This window comes from Larus michahellis, chromosome 18, assembly GCF_964199755.1.
Source record: "Larus michahellis chromosome 18, bLarMic1.1, whole genome shotgun sequence".
Lineage (NCBI taxonomy): Eukaryota > Metazoa > Chordata > Aves > Charadriiformes > Laridae > Larus > Larus michahellis.
In genome coordinates this window covers 1,951,189-1,978,509 of record NC_133913.1, presented here as the reverse complement: position 1 = coordinate 1,978,509, position 27,321 = coordinate 1,951,189, and the positions used below count along the sequence as shown (strand labels likewise).

Here is a 27,321-nt window from a genome sequence, read left to right as displayed (position 1 = left end):
GTAGAGGAAAAGCAGAAAGCTATTGACAGTTTTTTTAATTAAAAAAACCCCAACAAATCCTGTGATAGTTTTAACATAGTACTAGCCATAGTTTTCTAGCTCCCAGTCACGTTGTCTCAGGTAATAACATTCTGCTTCCCCAAATTCTGTTTGTAGTGTCAGTTAAATGCATTATTTTTCATTTCCTTCCCAAAACCATGGCCTAGTGCTGCCCGGTGTTGCTGTGCCGTTGTCCTGTTTAACTCCAGCTTTGGCAGTACTCAGTTTTATTGCTATTTCTGTTAGTATAACTTTAACAAATTTTGGGAGCCTTTTGAATGGAAGTCCTAAAAATGATGTGTGGTGTTTGATTTTTGTTGTTGTTGTTGTTGTTGTTTCTGTAATTAATTGTACAACTGGATAAATTATACTGTGTTTTAATGATAGAAAGACATTGGTATTAATGAAGTAGAAAATACACATCCGAGCGCTTGGAAAATGATGTCTGGTTTGGTTTTTTTTTTCTTTCCAATTCTCATTGCTGCATTTCAATTTGATTTGTTTCTATTTTTGTTTCAAGTCACAATAAAAACAAGGAAACTCATTACCATAGAGCATACACTCCACAAAGGGGAATTGTGAAACTCTCTCCTATTTTTAGAAATGAAATTTCCACCAGGTGCATACTGCACTGGTTCATTTAGGAATTACCGCTCGAGTATGCTTTATAGAGTATCGGAACAAAATAGATGCTTGGGTTTTGTAAAAAAACGGATAGCGAGCAACAGTACTACAAAAATACTGGGAGGCACAAAGATAAAAGAAAATCAAAGCCAATATGTCCAAGTAATAATTTTTAGTAAGTAAAGGCAGTGAAATCTATGGTTTTCCAGTGCATTGTAGAATGAAAGTCCTGAACGCAGCCCTTGGGATTTTTAGTGCAGAAGAATATGCTTTGGCCTGTAGTGACACAAAAAAGGGATCTCAGCTGCGGGGATGCCTGAGTGGGACGAGTCCAGCGGCGTACACACTGTATGAGGGAGCACTCCTTTATTGCCACTGTGTCTTCGTTACTGGTGTTGCCACTGCTGTCTAGCTGAAGGCTGAGCTGCTGCTAGGTGATTGCTTCTTCCTTTGTTGTCAAACAATGATCTCACAAAAGCATCACTGCTGCTGTAAAAAAGTGAGCTTATCACTGGAGTCAGTGGAAGAAACAAAGCCAAATGGGCCCAAAAGGCTTGAACTCCTTTCCCTAGAATTGATATCTGCAGTGGTGTAGAAGACAGACATGGAGAAAAGTTGCTTTATGTCTGACTGTGTTGCCTCTATGAAAAAAAATAATCTCATGTTACTATTGCTTCACGTTTTATAATTCCCCCTTACTTATAGTCTCCAAATTTTCAATATATACATTTATGTCACGTGTAATTATTTTCTTCTTGTTATTTAAGGAAAAAAAGCTTAGATATAGCATTGATTTTTTTTTCAGTTTACAATTTTGATGGGATGTACTGCAAACCTCTCTATATTCATTCAGGAATAGGGGTGTGTTTGCTTCATGACGTATCTTCCCCTACAGTGCGTGAATTCCATTGTAGAGGTGTTTTTCATAAACATGCAGGATTCTGACTTTAATTTGGAAACTCCGATGACTTTTTCAGTTTCACCGTGTACGCCTGTTCTGTTTCAAGCTGATTTAGGTAAAGGAATCTCGCATTCTGGGAGGGGACCAACTCTGGTATGTGTACACTAGATTTTGGTTTTATACTGCTATTTCTGGGGACACTTTGTGGAGATAACGGTGATGAATCATCGGTTAATACCTGTCAAATCCAGGTAGTCACAAGAATCCTTCGATATGCACATGTGTAGACTCCCTTCTTGTTCTTCGGCATCTGAATCCTATTAACAGCTGTCAAAACCTGGTAAACTATTTATATGCTTTCACAATTTGTTTAATTGGATAGTTAGGAAATGGCATACAAGGAAAGCTTTTCTTTTTTCTTTTTTTCCTTTAGTCTGGCTGAACATCTGTAGCATTAGGGGCTCATTATCTCTGAATTGGCATAGCAAATCAGCAGCATCATTAAAATGCCACATTAAGATGATTAAGTTTCTTTGTTATCCAGTTGACTTTTTGCATGTGCTGAGGATTTCATGATTATGACCCCACTCCTTGTAAAACACTTGAGCAACATCACCCTTTTGTGCCGTTGTCTTTAATAGCTTCTGTTTTTCATTCTTTGTGCTTTTCATAACACTGCTGGCAAACTTTGCTTAACAACAGTACAAAACTTACGTTCTTTTCTCTATATTTGATGCCAAGGTCTTGGATTAAATATAGTAATTGGGGGGTTTTCCTTCGGAGACTTCCTCCTAGAGAGAATAGCTAAGACAATACTCTAGCTTGCCCTAATTATTTGCTGCTATTGACTTCTTTTTTTATTCATGCATTTTATAGAACATATACAAACACTGTTCATGTGGTGACTCAGTCTGAAGTTGCCACCACAGCTTTATTTTGGATTTTTTCCAGAACCCATTGTTTTTACAGTGTTTCAGGTGAAACAAAAATATTACTCTGGAGTATGTCTTTCATCTTGTAATCATCTCCCCAGGAAATGAAACCATGTGCATCAGCCTTAACGCATCACACTGGTACTTTGTTGTGTAAAATCTACATTTTTTTCTGCAGTGTACATTACCTTCATGAACTGCCTCAAGAAAAATAGTTCCCTGGCTTGGACACCATGAATGTTTTTTTAGTCTTACAACCTCTTTGCTTTCCTAAGCACTTCTTTTTTTTTAACTGGGAGAACTTTGTTAGTATCGTTAGGGATAATTGTGTTTTTCCTCAGCTAAATTTCCCTTTTCTACTTGAAGTTACAGCCACCTTCCTCTTGGTTACGTTGGACCAGCCTGGAAACTCCCTAATCTCATTAAAATAAGTTGATATGATTTCGAAGTGACAGATACAAACCTTTCCACACAGCTGCCAATCTCCTGATCTCACGGTATTCCCTGTGCGTGCCAGTACACAGAGCAAAAGTCAGGGCTGGAAAAGGCATTTGGTTGCTTCAGCCCTCTGCAACCACTTGGTTAATTTTTGGCTGGCCTGTACTGAGCTGTCTTTTCCTCTGACTGCTTCTGTATTGCTGTCAGGAAGGCAGAGTAGACTCTATGAACAATAACAGGTGTGTTAGGACAGAAAAATTCCAACCCTTCTAACATTTGTTTGGTTAAAAAGAGACTCTTCCTTTCTGCTGTCTGTGGTTCTCAGTCATCAGAAGGTGAATTTTTCCGTTGAGGTTTCTCAAATGCCCACATGCAAACGGAAAAGCACTCGGGCTTTGGTGGGATGTCACTGACAGCTGGAGCGATGGTGTTTACTGGGGGGAGGCAGTGGTGGAAAAGCCGTGATCAGAACTCAGGTGTGTCCTTCTCTGCGACTATTGCAAGCAGTCAGCGTGCAATGTGGAAAATGCAGAGGTATTATTTTCCTCAGTGGAACCATAGGATGGCTTGCCCAGTTTGGGCCAGTCAGCAAGTGCTTGCCATGGGGAACTCAAACCGGCGTTCATGCTATGCTACACTGGCATAACTCCGTAAAAGAGTGAAAAGCTGTGAGCCATGAACTTGTGGTGAGAAACAGTAGAAAACGGTAGAGAAGTCGTCTCAGTTGGAGGTTACAACTAGCCCTCCACTGCTAAGCAAGTGCATTTGATGCAGACGAAAGGTGAGACGTTAAGTAGAAAGTGGGAATTGAAATTGTTTCTGAAAGTACCAACAAGGTGCAGCTGCAATGTGTACTTCCTTTTACTATGCTGTGCAGGATGTAGCAAATTATTTTGGAACTGCCTCCTTTTGAGAGGGAAAAAAACCAACAAACCTGCCAAAAAAATATTTTTTTTTGGGAAAAGAGATTCTGTTGAAAGCTGCTTTCAGCAACTGGCAATTTTTTTTCCTTAGAGTGATGGAAATGGATGGATAAACTAATTTTGAAGGAGTCTTGATAGCAGGATCACCCTCGTACTCTCAGATGTGAAGCTGGGAGCAGAAGGTACTTGCAGAGGAAACCCTGTTTCAGTGGAAGCAGGAATCCCTGGGATGGAAAGCAGAGGTGGTTCTGAAGAAAGTGCAGAAAAAAATGGCCCATTTGGAGGCAAATCCAGACCTCCCTGTGACGGCAAAGACCCAAACCTGCGTGAGCTCTTCTGGACCAGGGCAGTCAGTCCCAGTACCAAACTCTAAAAAACATCTAGGCTAGGGGGATAAAAACACACAATATGGGGGAAAAAAGCCAACCTTCTGTGGATATCATCATCTAGGGAGAGCACCATGAGGAACCTCTGAGTTTTCCACACTACCATGGATTCTTGCATAGGATGAAGAAATTATGACCCACGTGTTTCTTCCCCCTCACCTCAACCCAAAGCGAGCTAGATTGTCTGGGTTTAGTGCAAACATTCAGGATAGAGGAGTGATTTTATCACTAAAATATAGATGAAAATTTTGATTTCATGAAAGTATGGGTTGCCACATCTTTATTTTTCAGTGCTGATTTTATGTTGCTACCTCATTTTTGCTGTCACCCATTGTTTGTTCTTGGCATTTGATGTGGTTTATTACTCAGAACCAGAGCTAATACATATTCAGCAGTCCATGTTCTGTACTTTGGAGAAAGGACAAGTGATTAAGTGCCATATTTAACTGTCTAACCCTCAGTTTGAGAGAGGAGCAGGTGGCCACGAGAACAATACTTTCAAACAGGAAACTATGTATTTTATCTCTTAGTGCTTTTCTTTGCTTGGTAGCTTGAGGCATAACTCAAGTTTCAGCCATAGTCTAGCTCATGTCTAGGTGGAAAAGTCAGATTTAAGAAGAAAAAAGCTGTCCTGTCAATTAGTAAGGGTTTGAATGCGAGTGCTGGTAATGCTGGAGTTAATAGTGGAAAGGAAATTCTGCAACGTAAGTTGGGAATCATCAGCTGTTTATATAGTGTGACCAATTTGCTTATATTTTTACATGGGAGCACTATTGTTAGTAAATTATTAGCTACTTGTTACTTTCTCCTTTTGTCATGAAATTGCATTCATTTAAGGCAATGTCTTTGGTTTTCTCTGGACGTGGCTCCAGGTCCAGGAACCTATTCAAAGGCCATGGATGCTGATCTTCGTGAGTCTTTGGGTTCTTTGCCACACACTCCCAATATGACTTTGGACAAATCTTTTCACGTTTCTGGGTTACATTTATTTACCAGGAAGTCTTTACCCTGCCTTTGCTAGTTTTAGTCACATAGTAACCTTATGATACAGGTATCAAGATTATTGGATGCTACTCCACATTTGAGATCTTTGGATAAAAATTGTAATTTCCAAGTGAAAAATAGGTTTATTGATTAGGATTGACTGATGAGAATCTATACCATGGGAGCACTGGAAGTCTTATACTGGATCAGAAATATTTCTTAGGCATGTTTCAAGCAGCCGAGGTTCTACAGGAAGATATAAGTATCCTTTTTTAATTTGTGTCTTTCTGTATTTCCAATTCACAGGAACAGCCTGAGACACTAATTTCTATATGCTAATTGTGAGTTGTGGGAACAAGTATTTTCTTTTGAATTCTGAATAGTACCCTGTAATTGCAGGAGACGTTCGTACTGTGTTATACTTTTATAATCTGTAGAATGAAATTATCCATCAAAGGTAATTAACAGGCAGGTCAATATTTTTAAAGGTTTTCTCACTGTGAGTGTCATTAAGAGTACATGATCCATGAAGATTCATGTCTCAACTGCATTTCTTCATCTTTGGGTGTTTAAGTAAAACTTTAAGGAAGATTGATAATGTAATTTTATGTAATTTTTGGTGAGTTTTTTCCTAAGATACTTCATTGTGGCTAAGATGAGCATTTTTTCACTTTTGTGCTTTTTTTTGCCTGCAGATGATGTGGTTAAAGTGAAAGGTGAATACAGTGAAAGAGAGGAGAGTGCTTTAAATTCAGAGCCTATGGAAAACCCAGAAGAATCTGAAATGCCTTATACCTATCCCAGAGAATATAACGAATATGAAAGCATTAAACTGGAAAGACACTCTGGTTCATATGACAACGTCAGGCCAGCTAGTGGAAAAATGAATTGTGATATCTGTGGATTAGCCTGCATTAGCCTCAATGTCTTGATGGTTCATAAGCGTAGCCACACTGGTAAATATCCCTATATTATTCTTGTTAGAACTGAATACTGAAAGGATAATAATTTGTAATTTAGACTACTTATTTTAAAAAAGAATACCAAAATCCAGATTTCCATATTCAGTCCTTGATGGCCACATGTGATCCCTAGCAAGTTACTCACTTTTCTGTGCCTCACTTTACCCACCTCTCTTCTTATCAGGATTGAATGTTAGTAAAAGCATGTTTGTGAGGCATTTTAAGAATTTTGGATGAAAGGCACTATGTCATTTAAGTATTTCAGGCACAAAACACAAGTTAGATTGGTTTTGTGCTGCCATTTCCAGTCTATATGTGCATTTGTCTTTGTGCTATACTTTGCCAACAAACAAATAAATGAGCATCTTAGGTTTTGACCTGCAGTAAGATAAGATTTTTTTAAATATTTTTTTTGTCTAAAAATTGCTAGCTTGTTGGAATCAGCCTCCTCCAGAACACTTATTTCCATGGAAAAACTGTACAGTGTTTTCAATAGTTATATGTATGTTACCAGAAGCTCTGACACCAGAGCTGCATGTAACTCCCACTGAAGTCAACGGAAGGGCTGTGTGTGTTTCTATAGAAAGAGATTGATCCAGTACTTCATTCTTTCCTCTTCCAAAAAGGAAAGGGTATGAGGATAGCATGATACCCACGTAACCATTAAATGTCCTTTTTTGTATGTCATTTTAAGGTGAACGGCCATTCCAGTGTAATCAGTGCGGAGCTTCCTTTACTCAGAAGGGTAACCTCCTCCGCCACATTAAACTACATACAGGGGAAAAACCTTTTAAATGTCATCTTTGCAGTTATGCCTGCCAAAGGAGGGATGCGCTAACAGGTCACTTAAGGACACATTCTGGTAAGTGACTTCAAAGACACTTCATGTGTTTTACATGTGTGTCAGTAGGACACTAGGCATGGAAAACAAAGTCAGTCAGCAAAGTTTGCTCAGCCGCTCTAGTTTTGAAGAGTCGACAAATAGCAGTGACCACTCACTCTGCCTGCTGTGTTGGTGGAACTGTCTCAGGACTCGGCTCCAGTCTTGATGCTGAAGGAGGGCACAGGGAAACCCGCTGTCACAGCTGTGTGCTGTGAGAAATGGCCAGCCTCGATACCTGCTTGCACAAAATAACTCCTGGGTATTTTCCAGTGAGTGGAGCGAGCTATGCCATCAGGCTCTGAATGTGAGGAGTAGCGTGAAGACATGCTTTGCGGGGACTTCCTTCCGTTTCTATCCTGAGCTGTTGGGATAGCTGTAGGTGCACAATCCAGGACAGCACAACTATTGCCATTTAATGCCTTGCTGTTGTGTAGTGCCTTTCATCTGAAGGTCTTAACATGCTCAACAAATGTCAGTGGTTTTTCTCAAGACTGGTAGGGTGTTCCATCCATTTTACAGATGAGAGAAACGGAGGCACAGAGCTGAGGTGACTTGAATAACAAGCCAGGTATAAATTGATCTTAGTTTCCCCAGTTCTGCAAGAGCCAGGTTGTGCTTACTCTTTGATTTATGTATATCCTGTGTTATACAGGGGCCTATGAAAAAAACCATTTATTCTAAATGATAGATGTTATCTCTGCACTGCACTGTACAGAAAAAAAAAGTTCAACCTCACAAAGAATCAAAGTTAAAAATGAGATTATCTGACATGGATAAATGAGATTCTGATTTAATCAAGACCCAGCACCGTGGTGGTGACTGTCCCCCACCAGCACAATGCTAAAAACATCATGCTTCAAACACATTGTGTGGTTATTGTGACTGAAGTTTTTAAGAGCTGGCTTATTAAACAGTATAAAGAAAATCTTTTCAAGTGAATCACATTATAAGTGAACAATTGCATTAGCAGTAGGGAGTATGGTCTTTTTGCACAGTATACAATGCAACGCTAGTTATATTTGTGCTGTACAAGGATGATATTTTGCCTGGGTGTGTTAGAGGATGTCTGCTCACAAAACAGTAATGAGATAATTTAGGAAGTGCTTCCAGTCCTTGCGTATGAGGCACTGGGGAAGGCTGTGTGGCTATCTTGAGTTTCAAACAGGTTTGCTTTAGTTTAAATGAATCAGGAACATTATTTGCTTTACAATAAATGTCTTTGGAAATGAAATGAACCTCACGTATGGTTTTGGTTTGGTTTAAGTGTATCAGTTTCATGAAATCCTTGAAAAATCCTGCCTAGACAGGACATAGATCAGGCAGTTGGGACAGTTGCAGTCCTGGTTTAGCAGCTGTACAGTTGGTCTTCCCTAGGGAAGTTACACCAAAAGAAGTTGCCAGCTAAAGGCGGGCTGTAGGAACCTGAGCTCCTGTGGACAGTGTCTAATTGCGAGTCCTTTTCTGATGCTGAGCTTGGGCACTGAAGAGAGAACTCTACCTGTCCAAGGAGTTTCACCCTTTTGTAGCCCTAATTTTGTGGTGATGACAGTGCTCATAAACTTAACAGAAATTTAAAGCATTCTCCATGAGCTGAACATGTGCTATCAGTAGCTGTATACTTGAATGGCAGGGAGACAGTGTTTTAGTAGTCTCTTGTGGTTATTTTATGCTGCTCTCTTATTTTTCTAGTGGAGAAGCCGTACAAATGTGAGTTTTGCGGAAGGAGCTACAAGCAGAGGAGCTCATTAGAGGAGCACAAGGAGCGGTGCCGTACTTATTTGCAGAATGCTGGCATGTGCGAGGCTGGTGAGTTCATAACATTACAGTGGTTTTGGGTTTTTTTGGTACGTCACAGTTCTGAAAAAAAGGGCATCTGGTGAGCTGTTAACTCACAGCCTGAGAACAGTTTTTACTACAGTCATTTTCAATAACCTAAGGGGCTGTAACATTTTATAAAAGGGTCTGGTTTAATGCATCCCTCAGGCAACTAGTTAAAGAATGCTTTTATTTTAATCACTTTTTTATTTCAGAGTTACTTTGAATAAAACCTCTAAAATACCTTGTACACAGCATTTCTGTAGGTGACACTCACAGTAAGTTAAATTATTCCTACATTAATGCCATTATGTGGCTTATTTGATTGGATGAGTTGATGCCCATGGTTGTTGACAACAGTTGTTTATATGTCTCAGTACTTGATGCTTCCTTTTCTTTAGGATAAGATCTGTTGGTCAGAATCGGTTAGAATTTGCAGAAGTTTTAGTGGCGTGGATCTAGGGCATGGAAATGGGGTGCTACCGTGGAGATCACTGATAGGTCAGCTTAGGAGGCAGTGAGAGGTAAAGGACTTCTGTAAGTACAGAGCTGTCTTTGAAAAAGGCTGAAGGTAAAATGTATCAAAACACAGTTTTTCTTATTTTCCTTTTCACAGTCTCAATGCTGCAGTTCTGAAAAGACTTTGGTGAAAAATAACTGCCATAATCTTTGAGCCTACTTCACCTGAATATTTCAAATCCTAAAATGAACTTTTGTGATTTAAGTCCCACAAGATGCCAGTAAGTCAGGAAAGAATTACTTTTCTCATTCAGAGTCAGGGAGTGGTTGTGGCCTCCCAAAAGATTATACGACTGATCTGTAGCAGAGCTGAGGCTACAATTCCAGAATTCAGGTTCCCATTCTATTGCTATGCAGCCTTAAAAAAACCAACTAAACAATAAGGGCTTCAGCTTCCTAGTTTTGATTGTGAATTTCAAATAGAATTTTCTTTACAAGGAAAAAGTTAGACTGAGTTTTCAGAGAAGAAAACTAAAATGTAAAAATATACTTAGATGACAAGGCCCTTTAGTAATTAAAAAATATATAATTATTTAGCATATGGTTATCAAGGAAGGATTCTGCAGGCATCACAAGCCATTGATACATGATGACGACTATGTGGGTACAAGAGTTCTTACTCTGTGCAGAGTGAGTAGGTTGGTGTATCAGCCTTTATGACACATGCACACACAAAAACCGCCATAAGCAAACAAAGATTTAACAAAGTTAGAGTTTTATAGTTTTTCGTGGGCTATCTTCTTTTCAGCAAATGACATGTTTTTAGAGCATTAGTAAAAGTAAATGGTTATCAGAACGTCAGCAAGTTTTGGTTTTCATGAGAACCCATACATATTGTAACTGTGGTTTTATGTTACAGTACGTACTCCCATGATGGCAATCACTCCGAGATGTCCACCACGTGAAAATGGAAAACATGATACCTACTATAGATTTCTGCTTTTAAATGATTCTCATGGTTTACATTCATTTCAGAATAGCAGCAATTCACTTATCCAGAATCTGCTATGTAGTTCTTACAGCAGTAGTACAGTATGCCTTAAATTGGTCACAGAGGAAATGTAAATTTCCAGTACAACATGATGTGGCTGCACCCTATGCCTTTAAGACCTTCACACTTTTAAAAATATTGCAGTGTTTTTAGTGGAGTAGTAAGTTTTATGAAAAACAGGAACTCCAGTCTTGCTGAGGCATTTCCATTCAATTCTCTGGTATCAGCACTATGTTAGATGACAGAATCGTCGAGAGGGAAGGCTGGAAAGGACCTCAGGAGCTCGTTTACTGTGTTTGACTTGTTTTTTCCCCTAAGTGTAGCATTTTGCACTTGTGTTTAGTGAACATCATTTTTTGATTTCTGACCATTTTCCTACTTATCCGCATCACTTTGAATTTTGGTACTTTTCTGAAGTCCTTGCAACCTTCTCATATGGAGCCATCTTTAAACGCAAGTACACTCTCCATGCCATCATCCACTAATTAATTAAAATATTGAAAACCATTCTGGTTACTTTTTAGTATGAGGTTTGCATCTTCCAAATGTAGCGGTGTGGAAATATTTCTGAAAGAAAGGGTTTATGTAACCATATTGCTAGAGTGTTGCTCAGTCCCTGATAACAATCTCTGGTCACATTGTTCTCATTGCACAATAACCCACCTCTCTGTTCCACTCTCCATTATTTAGTGACCACATAGAGATGCTACAGGAAGCAATGCCTCTAATTTGAGCTCTGCTTAGTACTTTAGGGTTTTGTTAACGATGCCCGCATGTTCTAAAAATTATACTTACATTGATGGTGTGACAGAAACCACATTATGGAAACAATTCAGTACAGGCTAAATGATCGTGTGTTTGTACTCTGGGCTGGGAGAAGAGTATCCGCTCTCTGTACCTCTACTGAATGATATGATGGCCAGGTGACAGCACTGTTGTAGAGAGGCGGTTCATCAGCCAGCGATTCCAAGAAAACATAAGTAGCCATTCATAATGGATAAATCACATTTGTACAAAAATTTTCTTCTGGAAGTGTTTTATAAACATGAAATCACAACTGAAGCGTACACACCACTGAGGAAGGCAACAGCCCTCAGAAGCACCACAGAGACACCTCAGGTGGTGAGGAGGGAAGGCTGTAGTCCGTCGCTAGTGTTGGCTGAGCAGGACATGGTGACCCAGGCTTAAAAGTGGTCATGACATTGGAGCTAAACCCCATCCCACTACTGTGTTAAAACACAATGTTTGGGAGCTTTACTTTCCATGTAATTCCAGAGGCACACGCGAGACAGTGATCAGAGATCTGAAGTGGAGCGAAGAGGATGAGTTATTTGTTCTGCAGAGTTTCTTTCAGTATCCTTAGAGTTTCAGCTGTTCTCTGGCCATGCAGGTGAACCATCAGGAGTATTTAACTTGCAGCACATTGCAAGATCTCAAGCTGAAATAGGTTAAGTGCTTTGGAAGTCTAGATTTTCCTTATAACTATTATTCTTTCTCAGTGTAACTTTGAGCAAAGCACTTGACCATTTCTGTCAATCCAGCCTGAAATTTATTTTTAGATACATGTTATAGTTAGATAATTAGTTCTTTAAACTAATGTCACGATGTGCAGTGGAATCACCCAGTGGGTAAGGTAATTGAAGAGGGAGACAGGGCATGATTATTTCTCTCTGTCAAGAAGTCTTTAGAGAATTTTGAGTGATTAAAAAAAATGTTTCCTAAATACTAAATATTATTCTTGACTTGTTTAGTAAGTGGTCCAGAAGGGAGAGGTGGGTGAGATAATTTTAAGTTAGCTTTTGGGTAGAGAGAGCAGTGTTGTGAGAGAGAACCCGTGTAACCACCTGTGTCTCAGTGGCAGCAGATACTGTGTCCCGAAGGCTGTATTATGAAGACACTGTCAAAGACTTTTTGTGGCCCATAAATAGAGATTTTTTTTTTCTTTAGGAAAAAATGGCCATTAGCAAGGAGTAGAAAATCTAAATGTGAAAGAAAAGAACCTCAGCGTTAAAATAAAATGGCAGACAGACATCAAGATGGAAGATTGGTACTTGCAGATGTCCCAGAACATATTATGTAGGTCAATAGTTACTGTCTTTTCAGCAATCTTGTCTGAGTAAAGACTATTGTTACCTCTGCAGGAAGCCGCTTGTCTGCCCTCTTGACACTAATTTAATAAAGTTCCCTTGGTGGCACATAAATAACGTTGACAAGACAAGTAGTCACTGATACGCTGCGTGGAGCTTCCAGTGTGTCTGTAGGGCTGGCTAAAGGACGTACAGAAATTTCACTCTTTGAGTTCTGTCGGAAGACAGGGAAAAAGGTTCTGAAAATGTGAAATTAAAGCTTTAAAAGAACATGAGTACAACTCATGAAATTAAAGATTGAGAAAAAGAGGAACTAGAAGAGTAAGAAAAACGAAGAAACGGTAGAGACCAGGGACCTGCTTTTCTGACATGGATGAATTGTGTTTTCCTTCTTTCTCTTTTTCTTTACAATGTAAATTTTTGAATATACAGCACTGTTTGTATTATTACCTTGTTCAGGGTAGTTGTGGGCTGTTGGGGTTTTTAAAATTTAAATTACTATTATTAATGACTTGTGCAATGATCCTGTCCAGATTATGAGCTTTCTAGGTTGGGGATAGTTCAAACCTTGAACTTTAGTTATCTAAAGATAATATAAAGAGCTCAGAAAGCATATTCTGGTTTTTGCAGCATGAGAGTTAAACAGAAGTTCTGAAATTAAAAATCCCATGACATTATTCTCAAGAATTAACTAGAGCTTCTGGCCAAAATCCAAACGGATGATTATGCTCTGCCTACCTAACTTTCCCTTAGAGTTTCAACTTAATCTGATGTTTTGTCTCACTTCATGTAAACTCTTACGTAGCGTCTTGGTATTTCATGCTGGAAGCAGGTGTGTTTTAGCAGTTGATGAACGTATTTATGTAAGTCTCTAAACATACTAGAGTAATTTGGAATAAAAACCAGACTAGAAAAGTAGTGTGTTATTACCTCTAAGGCATTGTGCATGCATGCCCTCTGTGGTCTGGTTATCATGTATATCATGGGGTTACAGCCTGATGAAACAGGACTCAGGTAGGGCTGAGTTGAGCCCTGTTATCCCATTCATCCTGAGTCATATTTGTAGCTAGAGTTTGTGGCATCGAGTACTTATGAAGCACTTTACATTTTCAAAATGCTGAACAAACATTAACAAATGGTTCTGGCTGAGGTTTGGTGAGTCATGGTTTGTGCTGACTGAAGCTCATATGATATCAATAACAGCAATAATAAACAGGTAAGGAGTGTCTGACTTTGAAATGTGTAGGGAAGTGCTGCACACTAGGCTATGGAAGGATGATACGGCATTTTTATCACTTGCTGTACTTAGCAAATTGCAATTTAAGTCCAATACTTAATAAAACTGCATTTAGCAGGACTAAAGTGATACCAAAGTGCTTGTATCATTTTCCTCTGGCATTTTCCTCTTATGTAGATTACGCTTCATATATTTAGGTATGCTAGTGGAATAGCACAATAACAGCAGCCAGGATTCTTTCACGGTGAGATCTGACCTTTTGTATTACCTTGGGAGAGTAGATCACCCTTCCTTGTCTTCAGTTTTCCTCTACTTGGGTACTAACTCTTAAAGGCATGGTCAGCCTCTTAAAATGGGTCTAGTTTTCACCACAGTGGTCCCTAATACTGAAACTCCTAGTGCTACTTTTTAATATAAAAGTACCACTACCGGTACTTTGTTCTTCAGGCAAGAGCAAGCTTTCTGGGGGGAAGCCGCAGCAGTTATATTCAATATTAGTCTGGCAGTAGTGATATGAGGTGGCAGTCCTTCAGCTTGGCTGATCCAGCTCAAAAGCCTGCGCAGCCTCCATGAGGTGAGAGCGAGCAGTAATTTCCGTGAAATGATGGGCACTGGCAGGCACTGAAGGAGAACTCTGGAAAATGGGATGATCCTTAAAACAGCCAGTGGCCCAGGCTCAAGGGAGCGGTCATAGGGCACGTGTACTTTTCCTAAAATTAGAAATTCTGGAGGTCACAATGAGCTTTAAAACACCTAATGCTAATGCTTACAAGTGTGCCAGAGAGAAAACATTCTTAATGAGTTCTAGCTGCAGCATTCAGTGATAATGACACCTGAAAAACAAGAGTTAGAAGTGAATATTGAAAGACTATATTGATGTGTTGATGTTGATATGCTTTATACAAGTTTCTTAGTGATTAGTTAGGAAGACATCTAGGTATGACTGATATCTAAAAAGTGTAGCAAGAGCACTGAATATCTTATATTGAAGTTTTGAAGCACTGTGCCTGTCTGCAGGTGTCACACAGTCTTACTCAGAATAAAAAAGAAAGGCTGACAGAGGTTATATCTACATTTTGTAACCAACCCTTCCAGCCAGTTTATTTTACACTTCCTCTTGCTAATGAAGATATTGGGTTTGTATGGTTTATGCTCTCCTTGCATGAGCTCAGGACTGCAAGATTAGTGTCTGTTTCTGTGCTTGCTTCCACTGACCGCAACTGGTGCCCAAGACGCAAAGAGCAAGAACGACAGAAAAAGCAAAACAAGTTTACATCAGATCTCCAAACTGTTTCCTTCCAGTTAGTGTGGCAAACTCCGGAGATTAAACCATTCATCTCTTCCTTTTTTTTTTTTCTTTTTTTTTTTTGCCTTTTTTTCCTTTTCACCTACGTGTTGTTTTTTGTTGTTTTTTTTTTTTTTCTTTTCACATTTTCCAAACTAGCAAGCGTGGAGGCAAGGCACATCAAGGCAGAGATGGGGAGTGAAAGAGCCCTTGTGCTGGACAGGCTAGCAAGCAACGTGGCAAAGCGAAAAAGCTCAATGCCTCAGAAATTTATTGGTAAGAACAAAAAACCTTTTCATCTGCAACAGTTAAATATGTGCAAGTTGGTAACCTATGGTACAATGCCTCTGCTTACTTTAAATATCCTTCTCAAGTTTATAATCTAGTCTAATACAAAAGAATATAAATAAAGTAACTTTGATTGTTCTGATATGCTTTTAGGGATTTGTTGTAGGGTTTTGATTAAAGTAACAGAATATATTCTGTTAGATACTTAAACTGGATGGGAGCTGCTGTTGTGCTTTGTGTCCATTTGTGCAGGCAATGTACAAATATATTTTGTGAGCTTGCGTGTGTTGTTTTCTGTACCTGTGCATTTGAAATGTTCTCTGCTAGGTTCTTTACAGGAAAAGAACAGGAAGGCTTAATGCTGTTAAGAGCTGAGAGCTCTTTCTAGTCAGCAGGAGTTGAAGATACTTGCAGGATGCATGTGTGGAATAAGGCCTAAAGACAGAAAAGTATTGGATTTTGTTAGTCATCCTTCTGAATTTGAATATGATTAAAAAAATATCAAATCCTTTCTTGTGGTAATTTAAGCAACAAGATGTTTCCATAGCATTTTCTTTGCATTTAATTTTATATGATCAGAGTTTTGCATGCTGGGGATCTTAAATACTAGTTTGGCAGGTTTTGTGTTTCAGTGAACGCCTGATCCTCTTGGCTAGTCTTATTTCATTAACTTGCCTTTTAAGAAAATAAAATGCAACTCTTGTGTCCTGGGCAAAGACCTGACTTAGTCAGCAGTTCTGTAATATTAGTACTAATAATGCCTAATGTTATATTCCGTATGGTTATATAAGGTACTGAGCGCTTATTTTTCTTACTCTAAACTTTACCTTCAGAATGGGGGCCTGTGTGGGGGCTGGTGTTGTCACACATGACTGGGGAGGGGAGAAGCGTGGGGCTGAGTGTGCAGGGAGGGACCAGCCGCTGTCACACAGACCCACCTGGCAGAGGGACCTTCTCAGGACCTGGCTCGAACGTCTGGGGCTAAGGGCCAAACCTAGGTAAAGGTATGCTGCTAAAGCCATAAAAGCAACCTGATTTTTGAAGGTAACGTAGCTCGTACTGGATTTAGTGTGTAGCAACGGACTTTCATCTATGAAAACCGATAACTTTTATTTAGACATCTTATTATGGCTTTAAAAAGGTCACCTTTTTATACAGGAGTGAAGTAACACCAGCATGCTCCATCTGAGTGCCTTTGGGTACTTAATATTGAAACTGTTGACTATGTGATTTAGACCTTACATGTCATGCTGTGATTCAAACAGTAATACTAATGCAAATGTTTTTCAAAATCTTTAGCTACCTTTTTTTTAGCACTGAGATCAGCTTCACCCTCTCGTGTTTTACAACTGCTACCAATTCAATCTTTGTGTATTTTATTAAACACATCCTGCAGCAGGACGCAACCACTCAGCATATGCTTAGAGTTAAGCACTAGTGTTTTTCTGATTTGTTTTACCAGCATACTAGTTACCGTATGGATTAGATCCTTTTTTGACTTGTGATTGTGCTCAACGTGGTCTGCAGATGGCATGAACTGATACTGCGTCATGCACGGGTTTTTGTGGAGAAGTTGGAGGACCCAGGGCAGTTCACCTAAAGGAACAAAATAGCCCATTTCTGAAACTTACGATTTTTCTAGAACCTATGTGATTGGCATGTTCTTGTTAGGTAATGTGTGGAAAAACTTACTTGCTTGGTCCCTTTTATCCCTGGGAAGCATGTTTGCAGGAGCGGTCTGTCCGACCTTGATTTGACTTCTGTGACTTTCTGAACTGCATGTGTAGGAGTGCAAATCTGCCGGGACAGCTTTGTGATTTCTTGGGAAACGGCGTTCTCAGAACTGCTGCTGATTTTTCATTTTGTCAGGAAGAAGGGATAGAGATGTATACTCACAAGGCATCTTTGTTTGGCTCATTTCTGTGAATGAAGTCTATTGATTGGAAAAAAAACCCAACCCTTTATTATTATTTGAGGGCTCTACAGAGATTCGTACAAGCACCAGGAGTCTTGCCCACTTCATTTTTTCACATTTTCATCTTCAGTAGCTACTTCATGTGCACAAATATAGGTCTCAAACAGGGACACAGATCAGCAGACCATATACTTGCCTCTTCACCTCTAAGCCCTCCTTCAAAGGCTTCTCCTGCAAAGATTTTGTCCTCAGCTTTTCCTTTAGTTACGAGAGAACAAGGCTTTGAATGGAAGTTTATGACTTCGTGTTTCCTATTTTGCTGTGGATTTCTATTTTGCATGCGTATAGACCAAATCTACAAACCCTGTCTTTTTGTACTTCCTGGTTTGATTAATGAACAGATTTTTTTTTAAAAAAAACCCAACAAATGAAAATAGCCCAGCAGAGCAGATACCCGTGCTGGTGGTACTTTGCTGCTGTATAAAACACGCATGGGGCTGCATCTTCGGTTGACGCAAGGCGAAGTAACCGGTGCAGTCAATGCATTTCTGCCAGTTTACATCAGCTGAGCATCTTGACCCACAGAATTCTATTTCTTCCTTTTTAAAAACAAGTTCACCCTGAGATCGGGAGTAAAAATCTATTTCCGATGGTGGTAAAAGTGCTAGTGCAGTTCTGACACAGTAACAGCCACCATGACCCCCCAGTGTGCGAAGTTTAATGAGAAATCGCCTGCTTTGGTTAGCACAGCAGCCAGAAGCAGGTTCACTCCCTGTTCCCAGTGTCCACACCTCATCGGGTTACAAAAATCTACTTACATTTTAGAGTAAGCGAAGCATCACTGAGCAGCACATGAGCATGTGTCATATGCTATGGCTCATGTGTGAATTTTGAAGGGGAAAGCTTTTGCATTGCACTGAGACACAAAAAAAAAAAGGAAAGATGTGCTAACCAGTGGCTGCTTTGTAAATGAACGTTAGAGAACCTGTAATTTCATTTCTAATGTAGTGTTTTTTCAGTAACTTTGTGGCACTTTGCCTGGTGCAGATAGCAGCTTAACTCAGAATAATCTATTACATTGTCCTGCCGGCTCCCGAGATAAAACATCAACTGCTTTTGGCACGGTCCATTTTACGCACCCCTCAGTCCCCATATACTCCTTTCCCCTTTTCAAATCCTGACTGATTGCTGTCGGTTTGGAGTGAAGCACTGCTCTGGCTTTTGTCTCTCTCCATGGAAAGGTTTGCTGTATTTCACCGTCCGCTTGATTGCGATGCGGTGCCATAGCTTGTCGTTCTGGATGTACGATTAGCACTTTCTGTGGCACTTTCATACAGATTCAGCCTACCTAAATATAGGCTTCTTACTCAGATATCGAAGTCAGACGCGTGCTTGCCTTGGGGTGTCTGCTGAGACAGTGAGGGGAGAGAGAGAGAGAAGCCATTCTTTATGTAATGCTTTTCCTCCCAAAGTACATTAGAAATGTCACGGTCTGGTTGCAGCCTCATTTCTTGACCTCTCATGTAAGGAGTCCGCATCTGATGTGCCGTGGCCTTTTAAAAATGTACAGCAAGGTGACACGTTAACGTATGTCAGAAGAGCATTTGGGTATTTGCATTTCATTTGATATAACTGGTAATTTTAGTGAGACGGGCTGGGATACTGTGGGGACTTTAAAAAGCCACCAGGATAGTGGAGTAACAGAATACTGTGAGAGCCTGAGTGGTAATACGTTGCCTTTTTTGTGTCTTACCTTATGACAGTCAATCCTAACCCAAAATTTACAGGGAGTCCTGTCTATTTTTGCTTTTGTTGCCCCCTTTTTTTTTTTTTTTTAAATTTCAAATTTGTTCACATCTTTCACTTGCCTGGAGCTGGTTTTATGAGTCATACAAATGTGCTATATCGTTTTGTTTCCTTCTGTGTAAAGTTGGATAGCAAGTTTTTGTTGAGGGTTGGAAGCAGTTACACTCTTGTGGTTCACTAACCTTTTTGAGTGTTTTATAAGAGAAACGTGAGCTCCTGGTTTTCTGCCTCTGCAGTGAAACCTAATGAGTTTCATATACATTGAGTCATGGTGTTGACAGGTGACTGATAAACATCTGCACTACTCCAGTTACCGTAACTAAAAGATTAGTGGATCTGATGTTTGCAAGTCACTTGCACGTGAAACATTTGGTCTGGTCCATTTTTTTTTTTTTTAGAGCTATAAACAATTTTACGTTTTATGTAACCACAGAATTCGGTTACTTATTGTTAGACATTCATCAAAAAAGTGACTTTAGTCCTTTTGGGGTGCAGTTTTATTTCCTCCCTGCACCTGGCATAGAGAAAACTAGTTGCAGTGTGCTGCCCAGCCCACCCTCCCCTGCCTTAGTCCTTGCTAGAAGAGGCGTGAGCGGAATTTCAGGTACCGTCTCTTGGCTCTCCTCCCTTTCTGTCTAGTCTAGAATTTTCAAAGCTGCAGTGCACCCAGAGGGGAATGCGTTTCACTCCTCTTCCGCTAGCCCCGTATCAAGTGACCCTAAATGTGTTGTTCTATACATATGTGCGTAGCTGACAGGGTTAGATTGTCTGAAAACCTGTGCTGAGGTCAAAGAAACCAGGCGTAGTGCAGAGGAAGCTGTAGTTGTCAGAGGACAGTGGGGAAAATTGACTTCAGCGTCCAAGGACAGATAAAAGAAGACTCTGTGAGATGGGTAAAAGTAGTGAAAAGTGCATCAGATCTCAGCCGGCCCATGTCTGCACTGTTTCTGTTAGAGAGGGGTACCGAAAATGGAATAATTTGGTTCATTGTCCATTAGCTTTTTTACAGGTATTTTCATTTATGATTATGTGCCTTTTTCCAGAAAAAAGATGAGAGTAGTTAGTCTATGGTAGCTTTGATAATATTCTTCCCCTTAAGTCCCAGATTAATTAAAAAAAATTAATGATGATTTGTCCAGGAAGCATCCTCACCACCTCCTCTATTAGATTCTTTTGCTTTCAAGCCTGGGCTTTAAAAAAATAACAAGCCCTCCGAAAACCCCACCCAAAAGCTACTTATGTATGAACGGCCTCTTTCAGCAGAGAACATTTCATGCCTCTGTACTTTCCATAGACTACTGCCATTTAGAAAGGGCATCACAGAGTTTAAATACCTGTCTACCCACCCGGGTAATTTAATACCTCTCCTCTCTTGCAGGTGAGAAACGACATAGTTTTGATGTTAATTATAATTCAAGTTTCATGTACGAAAAGGAAAGCGACATAATGCAAGGACGCATGATGGACCAGGCCATAAACAATGCCATCACCTACCTTGGGGCTGAAGCCCTGCGCCCTCTCGTGCAGACCCCACCAGCTCCCACCTCCGAAATGGTCCCTGTCATAAGCAGTCTGTACCCCATTCCGCTGACCCGCCCCGACCTGCCGAACGGCAGCTCGCAGGATGCGGAGAAGAGCCATGGCCACCTCAGGGACAAAAGCCTGTCCTCCGACAGAGGTCTTTCCCCAAACAACAGTGGCCAAGACTCCACAGACACTGACAGCAACCACGAGGAGCGGCAGAATCCCACCTTCCATCAGAGCCAGGTGATCCCCGCTCAGGCCCGCAACGGCCTCCAGTCCTTGAAGGATTTCCCAAGGCCGTATGACATAATCAAGCCACCCGCCATATGCCCCCGCGATGCCTTTAAGGTCATCAACAAGGAAGGGGAAGCCATCGGGGTCTACCGGTGCGACCATTGCCGCGTGCTCTTTTTGGATTACGTGATGTTCACCATCCACATGGGCTGCCACGGGTTCCGCGATCCCTTTGAGTGCAACGTCTGCGGGTACAGAAGCCACGACCGATACGAGTTCTCCTCGCACATAGCACGAGGAGAGCACAGAGTAGTACTCAAATAAAAGGACAGGTTTTCCAAGGTCAAAGGCTTTGGTTTAGATCGGAGGGGAGGCTTGCTTGTTTGTTTGTTAATTAGTATAAAGAAATTTCTTGAATATTTTTCTATGCCAGGTTTTAAAATAAGTTTCACAGGAAGGTGACACCTTTTTAAATTTTTTTTACAAATAATTCAGTGTTCTGTAGCATCTGTGCCTAGCTGCTGTGGTGAGCGGTACCTGTACAGAATACCAGGAGCAGAGACCCGATTTTTATATGAACTTTATTTTTGTGAAAATTAAGAGCCATTTAGGATGTTTTTATTTTTTAACGTGTGTTTGTTTTTTATAATGTGTGCTTTAACTCAGCGCAAAAGGTTTTTATGCTGTGCTGCCGGGTTCCCTGCTTGGTCAGATGTAGAGTCAGAAGCGCGTAGGAGGAGCTTTCTTGAGCTGTTACAATCCCAATGGTCTTCAAACGGCTGATCACCGAAACAAGGAAAACACGCGTCTGGGAGGGATTATTAATTCCTCTTTAAAGGTTTTCCCCTAAATATTATAGAGCATGTGGCCCAACCACACTTTCATTTTTCTTACCCCTCTGTTCGCTTTCTTTAAAGTCACTCCCACATGCATCTTACTCGGTAATAGCAAAATAAGAAATGAGCCCTATTTTGGGGCTGGGGTTTTTTAACAGTACGCATTTTTGGGATACCCCGTGAGATCACTGCTTGGCTCATCCATGCAGTCTGGGGGAAATCCAGCTTTTCACTGATGGAAAGTCCTCCTTTCTGATGGACGCCAAGAAGGAGGACAAAACTGTGCTGGGCGTTGTGCCCCCGCCCTGCTCCTGCTCAGCCCCTGCGGCAGAAGCGGTGGCCGTGCCATCCAGTGGGTGGCCAGCCCTGGCACGCAGCGTCCCTGCGGAGGGCGGGCGGCGTTGGGCACGGAGCGGGAGTCACCCCGTCCTGGCAGCAGACAGCGTGAGAATCTGCATACAGGAGTGTGTGGGAGCTGACGGCTCAATCACGCTGTCTGGTTTTACGTGGGGATATCCCTCGGAGTGAAATGTGCTGTTTTGCAAAATGAGTATTTACCATTACTTTGAAGCTGGTTTTTAAAATAGTTCTTTTAATCTAATCATTGCTCTGCAGCTGTATTATTAGTCACTGTGCTGAAGATATGAATTTGATAACAGTTTTGCTGAGTGAATGTTTATTCTTTGCAAAGTATTTTTGTATAATGTAGAGTTAAGTGTGTTCTGATGGACTTTTTGCATCCATTGTATGGTTTGATATCTCTGTTGCTTTTGTACTTTTTCAATGCTGCCGTGCCACTATCCGTGGGCATCCATCCGTTTCCGTGAGGGAAGGCCGGGGCACAGAGACACAGGGGGTGTGCTGAGGGTTCAGAAATACTGAATTTCATTCCTCCCTCTGACCTGGGCTCGCTCTTTTGGCTCAAATACTTTTTCCCTCCCTGAATTTTATGGTACAAAAAAGAAAATGGTATTCATTTTTCCCCGATAAGGGTACATCTGAAGGAGGATAAATTAGTCTGTGGAGTGCTCGAGTATCTAAAGTGCTGTAGAAGTGCTAGATCCTGCTGATCCTTGGGGGGAAGGAGAACTCTTTTGCTACCTTGTGTGACGTTACGTGTGTGGTTATAAAATAAGTTTTTTCCAATAGCCAGTTTCCCCACCGGGAAGAACACACAGTGAGCGGGTGGATGTTGGTTCTTCCCTGACGAATACCCGTTGTCATGGCGTGACCAACGATCCTTCTGCTGGTGATGCTGCGGTTCCACCAAGGGCTTAACCCGGTTGGCCGAGGGCTGCCTGGCCTTGGGGAGGCTTCAGCCGATTCCCTGCCTCGGTTACCGTAAATCCTTCGGTAACTCCATCTCTCCCGCTGCCTTCTCCTGGGGGAGAACTCGCCTGAGTTACACGCACATCGTGGCTGATGAAAACGCTCCTCACGCTTCGCCAGAAATGAATAAGGTTGCGCACAGTAAAACGTAACTTGTTGTTTGCACAGGAAGCTCCCCAGATTGCCGAATGTGTGTCAGGCAGCACCGCCGGTGCCTTTCTCACGCCGCGACCCGATCCTTGAAAGCACTCTTCAGATTACTGTCCCTCTGCACTTCCCGCCAGGCAGGGCTTCAGCTGTCTACCCCTGCTGCACAGGCGAGGTGAGCAATCACCCGCTGCGCCTCTGAGCAACACTGCCCGGTTTTTGGAAGGAAGGAGGGAGGTTTTCGCAGTGTCTGGCCCAGACAGCACCGTTTTCCCACCGCTGCTGGGGCAGAGCCCGGATTTCAAGATGGGCTGAACCAAAAGAAGCTCCCTGCTCTGTCTGGAGTTGAGGAGCGATCACCTCGTTACAGCACTGCTGTTGAAAAATCACATGTTATGGAATTTCAACCCAGTCATTTATTAAAAAAAAACAAAGAATATATTTTGGAGTGCTGTTTATCTGCTGTGTGATGCTCCCCAAGCGGGTGCCTGCGACTCGCTGAACCGGCGCCGGAGCCGGCCTTGGCTGTGTCCCGGGAGCAGGGCTGGAAAGCTGGAGAGCCAGCCCCGTGCGGTGCCAGGGTCAGTCCCCTCCCTGTGCCTCCCCTTGCCTCGGGGGACCTCCCCGGGTACCCTCCCTTGGGGGCCGAGCCCCGGCCGTGCCAAGGAAGCCCCTTGGGCCCTGCCCGTAGGTCGAAGGGCTTGGGCAGGTCGCTGAGCTCGGAGGAGCTTTGCAAATCACCTCATCTGGGAAAACAGAGGGGGGGAAAATGCCAGTATTTGTTGTGAGCCTGATTTATTCTGCTCCCGGTTTGGTTATTTTGGTACGAAACAAATTTGTGTTTGGGCCGTTCTCTTTGAACGCGCTCCAGCTGCTCCGTCTGTCTCGCTTGGGTTCTTTATTTACTGCCGAATTGTAGGTAACCAGCGGGCAGCAGGGAGGAGGACCAGGAAACGGGCTTTTAGCATAAAGAAACGAGCCTCTTGTGCTTAAACGTTTATTGAATTTTTTAAAAATTCCAATAAACTCTCATGTATGTCATAGCTGAAGGGACCCGGGTGCTTCACTGCCCTCCCACACCGGAGCTCCTTCCCTACAGCCACGAAAGCAGAGGGGATCCCAGCACTCGGAGCCGGGACGTGAGCGGCGAAGCGCAGGCTCTGGATGAGCCGGAGTGAGGGGAGCGGGGCCGGGGCTGCGGCCGCTTGCGCCTGTCGCCTCTGGGATCTGCAGATCCCGAAGGTGTGAGGAAACCCGTGCCCGGCGCGTCGCTTCCCACCGGGGCTGCCGGGCTGCTGGCGAGGGCTGTGGTTAGAACACCAACCGGTTACTCAGCGCAGCGCCGATACACCCCGAGATTTAGAGATAAGGGCGTCTGCTCCTCTAGCTGCTGAAAAATGGTGTCGGTCTTTAGTTTTGGTTAATGGATGAGCGATAGGGTCCAGGGAAACCTGCCCTTCTCCGAGCCGGGGCTGCCCCGGCTTTCCTTGTCTCCCAGGGCACGTGTTCCAGGGAGGGGAACGGCCCGAATGTGCCTGGGTCCAGCAGAATTGATTCCCGCGGGATGCCCTGGGGCAGGGAGATGCTGCCAGCCTGGGGACTCGCTCGCTGACGACGTGATGTGTCACCGAGCACCGTCCTCCTCGCCCTGGTGTTACCGAGCGCAGTCATAGCGAAACGGGGCTCCGGCAGAAGCGCGGAGGAGCCCCGAGGCGCAGTGGTGGCCTCGGCTGGCTGCTGAGCCGCGGCGCTGGCAAATGCTTGCATCCAGGTTTGCGCCGGGGATCCCAGGCGATCCGCAGGTGACACCGGGCGAGTGGGGGGACACCGCCCTCCCCCCGGCACGCAGGGCGTCCCCCTCACAGCCAGCGTTGGGGAAGGGGGACAGTGGAAGGGCCACGGGCTCCTCAAATTCCTCCCCGTGCAGCCGCGCTCTCACCACTCTTCCCGGCAAGGCCGGCAGCCATCGCTGGTGTCCCCCCCGCCGTGATCTGCATGGGGACACGTCTGCGTGGGGCAAAGGCGACACTCAACCCCACGTGCCTGCACCCGCTCCAGGACCTGCCTGAAGCACGGGGGCCGCAGCGGGTGTGGGGTGGGCTCAGGGTTTCCGTGGGGCGCCGGGGGCTGCGCCCACCCCTGCCGGAGCACATCAGTCAGACGGAAACATCCCGGCGGGCGCGGAGGGCGAGGGCTCACGCCAACCCTCCCACGGCCCTTTTTTTAGCACCTGTTTGAGCAGGTTGACATTGTTCACGCTTATTTCATACTCTCCTGACACCTTCTACCACCGGAGGCTGGACAGGCTCGAACCACCGACACGAAACAAAAAAAGCAAGTCAGAGGATCCTTTTTTTTTTTTTTTTTTTTCCTCTTACCCTCACTTCCTTCCCAGCCTGGGTGAAACGCAAGCGCCAAGAGTTATTTTCCCCTCGCTGTGACGCTGCCAGGTGACTCTGAAGGACGGGGTGAAACGGTGCCAGCGCCCGCAGCCCAGGGGACAAGGGGCAGTGAGTCCCGCAGCTCATCCCCTGCCTTTTCCCTGCACAAGAGCTGTTTTGGTGCTAAAACGTCCCTCAGCCCTTTTCTGCCTGGAACCAAACCCCCTTTAAAGCACCAGGGGGATAAAAACGTTGGGCTGGTGTTATGACAGAGAGATCCTTATCTGCTGATATGCCGTAATTACGGTAGCGCAGGGAGGAACTCGTTTCCCCCGTCGTGTTGAAACACGCTTCGTATGGCGTGAAAAAAAATCCCATAAAACTCTGCGGGGCGCTGAACTACATCCTCCGAGCATCCCGGCCGGCTCCTGCTCCCCCTCGGGGACCCGTCGGGCACCCGAAGACGGGGAGCACGGGGAGGGGAGAGCGGGTGAGGGAGGACTGAGTCACCGTCACCACCGCCACCTCCTCCTCGTCCCAATTCTCCAGCCTTTCACTGAGTCACGCTCCTCCCCGCCATCCCGCCGAGGACCCCGCCGGCCTTCGGCAGCTCTCCGCGTGGGCTGGGCGGCTCTGCCGGGCTCCCGCACCCCCCAAAAGTTGGGGGGCAGGGCATGAGGGGGACACGGGGCCACCTCTGTGCCCCCTTCCCTCGGGGGGCTGAGCAGTGCTGGGGCAACCAAGGGGGAGTTGGTAGCCCCGCGGCTCCCAGCTGCACGCCCTGCGGGACACGGGGGGTCACCGGCGGCACCGTGGCGGGGGCAGCGGGTTCACGTCACGCCTGATGCCCCCCCCTCGCTTGGCCGGGAGGGAAGTGAAGCCCCCGGGGAGCCGCGTGCTCCCGCGCCATTCCCTCGGCGGGGTTATATCTGGCGCCGCATTTGCATCGCGGCCAACCGGCGCACCTGGGCGGCCGGCGAAATCCTCGGGGGAGCGAGAGCGCGGGGAGCGGCTGCCAATTGTCACACGCAGGCTCGGCGGCGCGAGGAAAGTCCCGGCAGACGATTGTTTTTAGAAGAACCTGCTTCCCACCCGAGCGGCTTCGGCCCCTCAGGCAGAGCCTCTTCCCCCCTGCTGGCACCCAGCGGGGACACAGCGAAGGGTGGGATGGGGACGATGCTCCTCGACCGGGGGTGACGCTCCTGGGCCCTGCACTGGTGCTCCGTGACCAGGGAAGGTGCTCCCAGGCTGGAGATGATGCTCCTCAGCACGGCCCAGGTGTCCCCCACCGATGGAGGAGCCCCTGACCCAGCCCAGGCCACGGCAGAGCCCCCTGTTCCCCCACCGCTTTGCCCGGGACCCCCTTCCCACCGCGAGCGTTGGCGAGACGGGCTGCGAGCGGGGCTGAGGCCATCGCAGCGCTGCTGCCCCTGGACACCCGCTGCCCCCGAGGGGCGCTGGGGACAATCCTGCTCCCCCCACCACTGCTTCAGACCCATTGCTGCTTCCCTGGGGACCGGGGGGCACCGTGGAGCTGGGGGTGTCTGGGGGATCCTGACCTCCCTTGGCCCCGTTTCCCATGGCTGTGGCTCTGAGTCTGGGGGGGGGCGGAGGGGGCCGAGCCGCAGCCAGGCCCCCCTCCTTGCTGCTCCCCGGGGCTAGGCGCAGCCCCCCCCCGTCCCTGCCCCCCGGAGCGGAGAAAGTTAGTCAAATCTGCAGAAACCGCAGCGGGGGGTGAGGGGGGGCGGGGGGAGACTGCGTCTGCGCCGCCACTTTGATGTCACCCCTGCATGTCCCGCAGGTGCTGCGCCGTTGCCATAGCCCCGGGGCCGCCCTCCCCACCGCCGCTTTGCCA

At 44.4% G+C, this 27,321-nt stretch overlaps 1 protein-coding gene across 6 annotated transcripts in view; it reads left to right on the top strand.

The window, feature by feature from the left end:
• Positions 1–23,515, top strand: part of IKZF3 (IKAROS family zinc finger 3) — a 37,051-nt gene extending 13,536 nt beyond the window's left edge. For 2 of the 6 annotated variants that reach the window (XM_074562190.1, XM_074562189.1), the window contains exons 4-8: positions 5,923–6,183; positions 6,884–7,051; positions 8,762–8,878; positions 15,166–15,282; positions 20,394–23,515. In XM_074562190.1, coding sequence (XP_074418291.1) covers positions 5,923–6,183; positions 6,884–7,051; positions 8,762–8,878; positions 15,166–15,282; positions 20,394–21,097 — 1,367 coding nt within the window. In that variant the 3' untranslated portion in view covers positions 21,098–23,515. The remainder of the gene's footprint in view (positions 1–5,922; positions 6,184–6,883; positions 7,052–8,761; positions 8,879–15,165; positions 15,283–20,393) is intronic. The other 4 variants (XM_074562194.1, XM_074562193.1, XM_074562192.1 and 1 more) reach the window with 3 other exon arrangements.
• The last annotated feature ends 3,806 nt before the right edge of the window (positions 23,516–27,321 follow it).